Below are 11,573 nucleotides of genomic sequence, written 5' to 3'. Positions count from 1 at the left end.
GTGATCTTATAAAAGCACCCTTAGCCCTCTCGAGACACAACTGATCTAATTTACTTTGAAGCTCCATCATCTTATCATTTTCATAATTATTTAAAACTGGTTTGTTACAGCATCGGCTTATTTCACAAATTAAATCTCTTTCATACTCCCTTTTTTCTTTCTTTAATTTCTTAGAAAAACTTATAGAGAATTCCCTCATTTTAAATTTGAGAAATTCCCATTTACTTGTATTACAATCAAAAGAATCATTTATCTCTATATCTTTTATTAGTTTCTTGATTTTATTGCAGAATTCTTCATTATGTAAGAGAAAGGCATTGAACTTCCAATAACCTTTATTTCTAAATTTTTTACATTTTGGTTCTAACACGAGATCTATAAAGCAATGATCTGTTAGCGGAGCTTTAGAAATTGTAGATTGTGAAGCATATTTTATAATATTGTCACTAACCATCCAATAATCTATTCTAGATTTGCTCTCTCCATTAGGTTTAAACCATGAAAAGCAATCAACTTCAGGATTTAAACATCTCCAAACATCATTCAAATAATTTTCTGATTTAAAAAAATCAATACTAACATTAAGCCGTCCCTTGTTAAGTCTAGGGGGCCATCTGTCTTTCCACTCATCTGGAACCATATTCCAGTCCCCTCCAACCAAAACATTTTCCGTTGGGTATAGCACTTCAGTTTCTGAAATAATATTAGAAATCTCTTCTACTAATTTCTGGTTTTGAATTGCATTGTTAAAGCCATAAACATTAATTAAAATGAAAAAAAGAACATCAATTTTCAGTACCACCATCAACCAATGACCGCTTCCATCCTCTTTATGAGTGATGACTTCCCCAGGACATTTGTTAAAGCATATTGCCACTCCTCCAGAACGATTAGAACCATGACTGAAAAAAATCTTGTCACCCCATTGATTAGTCCAGAAAGAGGTATCCAAACCCGAAGAATGAGTCTCTTGTAGAAATACACAATGAGCTTTCTGTCCTTTGCAAAATAAAAAAAAACGCTTTTCTTTTAACAGTGTCCTTTAAGCCCCTAACATTCAGAGAACCAAATACAATTTTGTCCGTAATCATGAACACTAAAACTGAAAAATGGAAAAAAACAAAAAACAAATAGTAAATAAAAGCACAAATTAAACCACCCCTTTTGAATTCACACTCTCACTCTATGAACCTTAACTTACAAATAGAGCTCCAGTGTCCCACTGAAAAGGTTTCCAACTACCAGTCAATTAGAAACGAAACACTTCACCCGTCAAAATATATCCGTCGACCTTCAATGAAGCCATATGGACCGCGAAAAAACGCCGGTTTTCCTTCCCTCCTTGCTTGTTCAATTTGAGGCCATAACTTTCGTCTGTCTTCCAAATCTTCTCGAGGAAGCATCTCGGCAAATCGAACTCCCTCCGCCTTACAGACCGGTGAATGTTTGGTTCTCCGCCAGATTTCATCTTTCACTCGCCTTTGCGTGAACAGCACAATGGCATTCCTGCTTTTACTGTCCATCTTTCTTCCCAGCCTGTGGACAATGTCAACAGCCTCATCCATCTTTGCGTCCATCTCAGGTGCAATCTTACCGAGGATTTGTATGACATGTGATCTGAGGTCTTCGTCTTTTTTTTCTTCTATGCCTTTGATACGGAGACACCACCTCATTCTATATCTTTCTTGTTCTCTCACCCTCTCCTTAAGATCACAATTATCCTTGCGCAGATGTTCATTTTGTATCTCCAAGTCCTTTACTCTTTTCTTGCACTCATTCACCTCTTCCGTGTTGAACTGAATCGCCTTCGTTAAACTTGCAATCATGGCGCTACTTTGTTTAGATTGCTCACTTAAGCTTCTCAGCTTCTCATCCACTCTCTTTTCCAGATTTAAGATTGCCTCCAGAATGGTTTCGTTGGAGATTTTATCTTTCAGCTGTTGGGCTGTTGGCTTAACTCTTTTCTCCGCAGGAGTTTTACTTGGCGTTGAAGGAAGGGAGCCTTCTCCGCGATTTCTTTTACTTTGCACAGTAACCTCCATTGCATAGTCGTGCAGCATTACTTTAGCCTCATCGTTCTTTTCGATATTAGGCGACAGATCTAGCCCTTTGGGGTCTACTTTTAGCTTGGCAGGTTTAATCAATTTTTGTGAAGACATCTTAACATTAAACAGTCGGAATTACTTCCTTCAAGCAAACTTTGGGGACCACTATCACGAGCTTCGAAAAACACAACCGCTCAACCCGCCATCTTCGCACCCCCTTCAAGCTCTGAATGTGCTTCAGTTGTATTGTAAACAATGACGTCCTCTATATTGCTTATCAATCTGAGCCCAATTGAGACGCAGAGAATATTAATGAAGAGGGTCACGCAGAACCTGTGCAAGCACTGCTCTTAATGGTATGTTTGTTTGTTGTTGTCCCATACTTTTAGATATGCTGTTGTTTGTAAATGCTACTGCTTCTGTTAGCTGTTAATATATGGTTTTATTCTGATTAAAGTTTTAATACAGCACAGCAACCGTACATGTATAACGCTTCTTCATAGCTATGTGAAAATAAGTGTATAAATGGAACAGTTTGTTGGCGCTGATCTGAATGTGAGAGAGAAACAGAAGCAGAGCGTGTGTAGAGAACCGCTGCTTTAGAACATTGGTTTTGAAACTTGTGAACAATAGGGGTTCAATCTTCAACTGGCTGGCAGGAGCCGCCACTGACAGGTCACCTATATTATATTAAAAATACGTTCAAAAGAACATATTCACAATAATAAAATTATGCATTTCCTTGCAGCAGGAGTGGTGGGGAACGCATAGGCATACTCATAGCTTAAAAAGTCTGACTGGAGGAAACTGTTATAAGAGGACAGGAACGCAAATAATATATTAATTGACTCAAAGTTGTTTACAAAAACAATGTAGAAATAACAAAAATAAAATCAGAATGATTTCCTTGGAATGAGAGTCACCAGAGGCTGGCTGGTTGAGCATCCAACAAAGCGTCAGTAAGCAACCAGCCGTGATCACGTTCATTTGACTGCTTTAGTTGGGGGAAAAAACCTAAAAGGTCAAGAGTCATAAAAATATATTCATAATAAAATAGTGTATTTCCTTGCAGGGCGAGTGATAGGGTAGGCGTTATACTCGCAGATCTACAGCGGCTGCCTGAAGCTGCCAGCCAGCCACTGGCAGGTCACATGACCTGTCAGTGGCAGCTCCTGCCAGCCAGTTGAAGATTGAACCCCCACTCCTTGTGAATCCATTAGAATCTTTAGAAGACAGAATCGCAATTCATATATGAACAGATTTTTAGGTGCACCTCTAGTTTTCTCTTCCTCTTCTCTAAAGCAGCAGCATAGCCTCGCCCCCTTTGCTGCGTGTTCCCGGGGGCGGGGTTTATCTGGGTTCCTGATGTAACGGACCTGGGAAGTAACTCGTTGTAGTCCCTTACCAGACATTTTTGTAGGTATTAAACTGCCAGAATTTTAAAAGACAATATCTCCGTTTGCATTGAACTTTCAGTGCTGCAACTTTGCAGATATTGTTTATGCTCAAACAGCAACATTACACACTAACTAACATTTAAAAAAGTGAAATCGCAATCAACCACCCCTTAGGATTTTCTCCTAAATCGGCGAGTTATGAGCTACTTTTAGCCTTAAGATGTTTTGTGAATACGTCTGGTTCATCGCAATGGTTATCACTGCCAGCCATTGCATTTTAGGATTAAATTCTGCATTTAAATTTTATTCCAGAAACTTTGCAGTATTTAGCTAGTAGCTCAAATTGTGAATGGGTATGAAAGCAAGCAAAGAGAGGTCGCTTTATAATCACTGAAGCAGTCAGCGTGACTTCACTGTGCTCTGGACTCTTGCAAACACACTCTTATTCTCAATGAAGTTGTCTGTACTTAAAAATCTCCAATTTATATCATGTTTAAACTCTCTTTATAATTTATAGCATAGTTAGTAAATGCACTCAACAAAAACTACAGGCTTACAGTCTTTATAAGCAAAGCATTTAATATTAATATTTATGATATTCTTTGTTTTTAATGTCAGCAATAATACTGCTGTAACTGGACGTGCTTTGACCATTATGCATTAAATGTATTGTTGGCTATAGATTGAGGCTTTGGTATGGTTGCAACTAATGCCATATCCCCTTATTTTATCTGTGTTCATTATTCCTAGTCCATTCTTGATTTAATGATTTGGAAAAATTCAAAAGGAAAATTTGTTACTTTTGTCAAACAAAATACGACCAGCTTTGAGAATGCATTTGAACCTCCATGAACCTCTCCTGTTCAACCAAACAAAAGCCCAGTTTTGTTCATCCATTGAGCTTAGTATCAGCTTATCATGTGCTTATTTCTAATAACAACAGTCCCATCAGGTAATGCTTGAGGCAGAGTTTTTCTGAACAATGGTATAGTGCGTTCCCGTGTCTTGAATACAGTATTATTGACCTGTCAGAAATGTTTTACCTTGATTTTCTGTGTTCACTGAGGGTTATAAATAAAATGGACTTGACAGTTGAAATAGACAAAACATGCGTGTTTAATCAATTCTAATAACAAGGAAACAAAAGCATTTATCTTATTCTTTTAACAGGCCAGGCCCAGTAACTTTTTATGTTTAAAAAAAATTTTTTTTTGTGGTTTTGTTTTTGCAGGCCCAGTTTGACATCACTGTAGCCAGTGAGATTATGGCAGTTTTAGCTCTCACCACCAATCTGGCTGACATGAAGGAGAAACTTGCAAAAATGGTGGTGGCCACCAGTCGCAGTGGTCAGCCTGTCACAACAGAGGATTTGGTGTGCTGCTGTCATAAGTCTCATTTTATCTGAAATGAAAATGTGTGGATGTTCATCCTGTTTTGATTCTGTATTGTTTGTCTTGGGGAGTGTGTGGAGCTTTGAACTCATGCGAGATGCCATCAAGCCAAACCTCATGCAGACACTAGAGGTAAGAGGAGTTGTCCTGGGTTGTGTATTTACAAATTACTATGCACATCACCTAGATGGATCACCTTTATAGATAAATTATACCTTATTCATGATCAACTCCACAAGTTACTTAAATCAGTTTCCCAGCTGTTTTCTTGTCACTTCTTTCTCTGGTGCTTTAGAGGTGTTTATTGAGTCTTTGTATGAACACTTGTTTGGGGAAACCCTGTGTTTGTTCATGGTGGACCTTTTGCAAACATTGCACATGGAAACTCATCAATCTTGGCTGATAAAATTGCTCTGAAACTAGTTGGACCTCAGGGACTTGTGGGTAAGTTACACAAATCAAAACCATTTTTTGTTATTTGCATAATTTAAATCTATCTGTAAAGGGAAGAGCCAGAATAATTAAAAAACTTGTAACTGTAAAGTTATGTAGTTAAAACAATGTAGTTAAAAAAATGTGGTGTTAATTATTAATTTATTTATTTTCAAAATTATTTCAGTTTGGTGGACCTTTTGCAAACATTGCACATGGAAACTCATCAATCTTGGCTGATAAAATTGCTCTGAAACTAGTTGGACCTCAGGGACTTGTGGGTAAGTTACACAAATCAAAACCATTTTTTGTTATTTGCATAATTTAAATCTATCTGTAAAGGGAAGAGCCAGAATAATTTAAAAACTTGTAACTGTAAAGTTATGTAGTTAAAACAATGTAGTTAAAAAAAATGTGGTGTTAATTATTAATTAATTTATTTTCAAAATTATATCAGTTTTTTTTTTTTACAAGATGCAATGATGCAAATAAACACCCAAGTGAGTTTCAATACTCTATACAGACTTCAGTATATTGTATGCAGTATACACATGCTTGAGTTTTACACCACGTGCATCCATCATATTGCAACATCTTTATGCTGTCTGCACTGGATGCATCAAAGCAAATGGTTCAAATCCAAGCACAAGTCAGAAATTAACTGAGATATGTTTACTGTACAAAATTGTGCAAAAATGGAATTGTTTGGTTGGTTGTCTTGGATCCCATCAGTGTGAATTCCTAGAGGGTTTATTGTTGTTTTGTCATGGAAAACGAGGCTGGATTCAAGTGCGGGTTCAACAGGTGCTTTATTGTGCAGAGATTATCACCGCGGGCAATAAGCGCATTCGCGGACAGTTCGTGTGGACGTGGAAACCCCAACCACACCGATGGGTGGAGAGCAGTGGCTGGAACAAGCCGCGGCAGAGGAGACTGAGTCGGAGGGGCAGCTCGCTAATCCGAGCGAGAGGCTGAGAAGCCCAACAACGAGACCGCGGAGTCCCAGGGTAGGCGGATGCCGGAGGTAGCCCATGGTTCCTGAACGCACAGAGAGGTGCGGAACAATTAAACAGACTGCTACGAGCACTGGAGCCTGGACGAGGCAAGACAGAACTGGTGAGCGATAATACACGGACAGTCAGAGCAAGGGAATAATCACAACAATCTGACAACACACAGAGAAGCACGAGGAGCTATAAGGGGAAGCTAATGAGATGACCAGAACCAGGTGTGAAACAAGGAGGGCAGGGACAACGATCATGCTGACATGCTCACGTGGCGAGCTGTCAAAACAAGCCACGCGCAACACACAAACACAGAGACAACAAGAGACCGGTGATCAGACCCGAGACCCGACATGTTTTCTGCCAGTCACCGAAGCAGGTTTTGGAGCAGATATTGGGATGGAGAAATTTTTCAATATCAAATGTCGCTACTCTGGTCTCAAGCCTCATGTTGTGGTCTTGGTTGCCACAGTTCGAGCACTTAAGATGCATGGAGGTGGTCCAACGGTGAGTCTGAGAATAACTCTCCTCTACTGTATAGTGGGAGAGAAAATACATAATTAAAGGAGAACATTGCCAGCATCTCAAACTTCCTTTCATATATACAGTAATTTATTTACTTTTTCATGTAGATTGTCATTTTGTCTCACTTCTTAGACATATTATTTTGTACAGGGAGTTGATAAATGTGCATTGCATTGCATCTTTACAGTAGGTCACCGCAGGCACGCCTCTGCCAAAAGAATATATTGAAGAGGTACTGTAAGATTGTTTAATGTTTTTTCTGCTAGTCTGTGATCTTATAGATAATGTAGTCTGGTGATTTGAGAAGCTAAAAATGTAGGTGTTCTAAAACTTCTAACTGGTAGTGCATACCATTACCATATGTATAAAATCACTCATAGCATTATGACAGATTCTGGTCATAATACCCACCCCATAACACTATAAAATTTTGGGAGTGGCAACTGCATTTAACTAAAAGTGAATCACAGGAGTCACTCCAGAAACATTCCCAAAACTTTAATGTAGTACTGATCAAACACAGAGACAACAAGAGACCGGTGATCAGACCCGAGACCCGACATGTTTTCTGCCAGTCACCGAAGCAGGTTTTGGAGCAGATATTGGGATGGAGAAATTTTTCAATATCAAATGTCCAAAAACCAGAGTCACTCCAGAAACATTCCCAAAACTTTAATGTAGTACTGAAAAAGTTGGTTTGAATTCTTACAGAATCTGGCACTGCTGGAAGCCGGCTGCAGTAACATGAGGAAGCAAGTGGAGAACGCTCAGCTTTTTGGGGTTCCAGTAGTTGTGGCTGTCAATGCTTTCAAGTAAGACTGCACCTGCTGATTAAACCTATACAATACAGATAAGATAAATATATAAGCTTTATGCAGAGTAGGGCAATTTGTGTTTTTTAATGTCTATAGAAATTTCTAATGCTTTGTGTATTGAGTTGTTTGTTACTGTTGTACAATGGTTTACGATGGACAGAAATGGTTAAAAAAATGTTAACCTGATTAAGGTTAAATTAACCTGAACTACTTCTTGAGTAGTTAACCCAATAAGAAGTCTTCTGAAACCCTACAATGATTTGTGAGAGAAAAAAAAATGTAGTAGCACTTTAGATTAGGGAACACTATTCACTCATTAACTAGTTGCTTATTAACATGCAAATTACTAACATTGGCTGTTTGTAAGTATAGTACTTATAAAGCACATATTAATGCCTTATTCTACATGACCATATTCTAGATCCCTTAAACCTCCCCAATACCTAAATATAACTACAGCAACTGCTTTACTTGCTATCGATAAGCAACAAATTGGGAATTTATTGAGGGAAAACTGAATAATATGATGTTAAAATGTGTAATCCATTGACAGACCTATCATTTAGCCAACAACATGTTTGACTGTGTGACTAGATTCATTTATTTTAGTGAAGTGCTTGGGGGAGATATTGAGTATCATTTGTGAATTGAGTTTCCAGACCATGTTAATCAAACTGCTGTATAGCTCATGTGCCATTCAAACTGAGTCTTGCCATCTCTCATGTATTCAGTATAGACACAAAGGCTGAACTGGATCTGATCTGTAAACTAGCCAAAGCAGCAGGAGCTTTTGATGCTGTGCATTGCTCTCACTGGGCTGCTGGTGGCACTGGTGCTGTAGATCTGGCTAGAGCAGTGCAAAAAGCTGCAGACTTACCCAGCAGCTTCAAATTTCTTTATGACATTGAGGTAAAAAAAAAAAAAAGAATGTTTGAGGTGTTGCATTATAATTTTTATAAGTGATAAATATATCAGTTTTATACATTTGCAGGGTGGTATATGTTACACACAATATTAGAGGGATTACTTTGCAGTCATATTTTACAGATGTACACATTCACACAGTTTGCTTATTAATTTCTGTTATCTTATAGTTACCTATTGTAGACAAGATCAGAATCATTGCGCAGAAGATCTATGGTGCAGATGACATTGAACTTCTTCCAGAAGCCCAACACAAGGTGGACCTGTACAGCAAACAGGTATGAAAAGTGGATTGATTGTTGCCTATAAAGTAAAGCAGCTTTGACCACTTTTACAGATTGTGATGACTCATGTACATTACATTAAATTACAAATGACAGAAAACTAGTTAACATTGCTGCGTGAGTGTTCTTACAGTCATGGCCAAACGTTTTGGCAGTAACATAAATTGTGTTTTGCAAATTTGGCTGCTTAAGCTGTTGTGATGTTCATTCACATTGTTTCTAGATTATTGTGTTGAGTGATCAGATGCATTTTAAATAATTGCTAAAATTATTTTTGTGTTCCTGTGGCTAACAGGAAAACCACTTTTGGAGCATTCTTGTGGCTCAGTGGTAGAGCATTGCGTTAGTAGCGCAAAAGGTTGTGGGTTCAATTCCCAGGGAACACATATACTGGTAAAAAATGTATAGCCTGAATGCACTGTAAGTTGCTTTGGATAAAAGTGTCTGCTAAATTCAATTCAATTCAGCTTCATTTGCCAAAAAGTGAACTTTTCACAAAAAAAACAAAGTTCACTGTTTTTTGATCCTGACAAAATGACCAGCTAACATTAATTGACTAATCATACCAGCAGCACATGTGAAAGTGTGAATGAGTACTAGTCAGGTAAAATCACTATCATATTAATTAGATAGTAATAGCAGACTGAATGCTGTAAAAGGAGGGAAGAAGCGCTTCCAATCATTGTGTTCTTGTTAGCAATGGTTTCCTCCAAATAAACACGTGCAGCCATCATCGCTTTGCATCAAAATGGCCTCACATGCAAGGAAATTGCTACAAAGAATGTTGCACCTGAAAGAACCATTTACCGGATCATCAAGAACTTCAAGGAGAGAGGTTCGACTCTTCAGGACGCCCCAGAGTGTCCAGCAAGCACCAGGACCGTCTCCTCCTGAGGAGTCAGCTACGGAATCGTGTTACCAGCAGTGCAGAGCTTGCTCAGGAATGGCAGCAGGTTGGTGTGGGAGCATCTGCACACATAGTGAGGCCAAGACTGTGGACAATGGCCTGGTGTCAAGAAGGGCAGCAAAGAAGCCACTTCTCTCCAAGAAAAACGTACTGGACAGACTGAAATTCTGCAGGAAGTACAAGGATAGGACTGTAATGGGGCTGACAAGACGTGAGACATGTGGATCCATCTGCAGGCTTTATTTAAGAGATGTGGTAAACAGGCAGGGTCAAAACACTGGCAAACAGGAATATGGCGGGCAAAACAAGAATAGTCACAGGGCTAGCGTAGGTCACCGATCAGCAGACAGAATCACAGGGGCGAGACAAGAGGGAGAAATCCAAGAAAACAGGCAAAGATCAGAAACCGCAAAAACAGGCAAGGCAAAACAAGGAAAACACGGAGACTCCGAAAGGGGTACAGGCTGACTCGACTCAGGAAGATTAGCTGTGACTTGACTCATGATAATGAACTGTAACTTGACTCGACTCATGACGATCAACTGTGACTTGACTAGACTCATAAATATCAGCTGTGACTTGACCAGACTCAGGATAATAAACTGTGACTCGATTTGACTCATGATAATGAACTGTAACTTGACTTGACTCATGACGATCAACTGTGACTAGACTCGACTCGGGAAGATTAGCTGTGGCTTGACTGAACTCAGGAAGAACAGCTGTGACTAGACCTGACTCATAATAATAATAAACTGTTACTTGACCTGACTCATGATGATCAACCGTGACTTGACTAGATGCTGTTGTGTCCGCCATCTTGTGAGTGTGCTCTAGTGTGGCCGCCATTTTGCAATCAGGCTCCACTGCCGCCGCCATTTTGTGAGCGTGCTCTGGTACAGCCGCCATCTCAGTCACAGACACTGTGTCGCGTTCTTCCTCCGCGACACCCACAGTAAACAAAGATCCGACCGTCAACAAAGCATAATCCATGAACTGAGCGAGTGATGAACGTGGACCCTAAGCTTAGCCCTAAGAGGTTGATTTAAGCCATCACAGCAAAACTCTTATCAATAAGCAGTCGGGTAAATCAGAATAGTGAGCGATGGCTAGAAACTCTCGAATATGGTTCTCCAAAGATCGGGGGCCTTGTTTAAGGGCTAACAAAATTCTTGCCATGTCCATACCTGGCCAATATTCTTTGGAAAAGCCGCTGGATCCTTGTTGGGCTGAGTATTCTGTAACGGGGCTGACAAGACGTGAGACATGTGGATCCATCTGCAGGCTTTATTTAAGAGACGTGGTAAACAGGCAGGGTCAAAACACTGGCAAACAGGTATATGGCGGGCAAAACACAAGAATAGTCACAGGGCTAGCATAGGTCGCCGATCAGCAGACAGAATCACAGGGGCGAGACAAGAGGGAGAAATCCAAGAAAACAGGCAAAGATCAGAAACTGCAAAAACAGGCAAGGCAAAACAAGGAAAACACGGAGACTCGGAAAGGGGTACAGGCTAAACAATACTCAGCAGAGAAAGGTGGTTAGAGTGGGTGTTATATAGTGAGTGAGGTGATTAGAAACAGCTGTGTGCAAATCGTGCAAAGAATGATGGGATATGTAGTCCAGGGTGCTATGCAACAGTTTGTGTTGTGCGAGAGACAATGTAATGGAAAGGGTGACCTCTGGTGGTGAATAAACGGAAGTCCATGGACTGAATTCGTGACAAGGACATCAGAGGACTGGTGCAAAGTTATTTTCTCCAACAGTGCCAACAGTGCAGCATCCTGAGACCATCCATGTGTGGGGTTGCTTTTGAACCAAGGGAGTGGGCTCTTTCAAAATTCTGCC

The 11,573-nt window shown here is 39.7% G+C and overlaps 1 protein-coding gene across 1 annotated transcript; it reads left to right on the top strand.

Moving 5' to 3' along the window:
* Window positions 1–5,178: 5,178 nt before the first annotated feature.
* Window positions 5,179–9,151, top strand: LOC107573126 (C-1-tetrahydrofolate synthase, cytoplasmic-like). The gene is made up of 7 exons (XM_016259574.1): window positions 5,179–5,277; window positions 6,637–6,776; window positions 6,985–7,026; window positions 7,506–7,606; window positions 8,341–8,518; window positions 8,704–8,811; window positions 9,113–9,151. The coding sequence occupies exons 2-7, from the start codon at window positions 6,669–6,671 to the stop codon at window positions 9,149–9,151; spliced, it is 576 nt and encodes a 191-aa protein (XP_016115060.1). The 5' UTR covers window positions 5,179–5,277; window positions 6,637–6,668.
* Window positions 9,152–11,573: the final 2,422 nt, after the last annotated feature.

The sequence above is a fragment of the Sinocyclocheilus grahami genome, unplaced genomic scaffold, assembly GCF_001515645.1.
Source record: "Sinocyclocheilus grahami isolate Dianchi unplaced genomic scaffold, SAMN03320097.WGS_v1.1 scaffold1872.1, whole genome shotgun sequence".
Taxonomy (NCBI): domain Eukaryota; kingdom Metazoa; phylum Chordata; class Actinopteri; order Cypriniformes; family Cyprinidae; genus Sinocyclocheilus; species Sinocyclocheilus grahami.
This window is presented reverse-complemented; position numbering and strand designations above follow the sequence as displayed.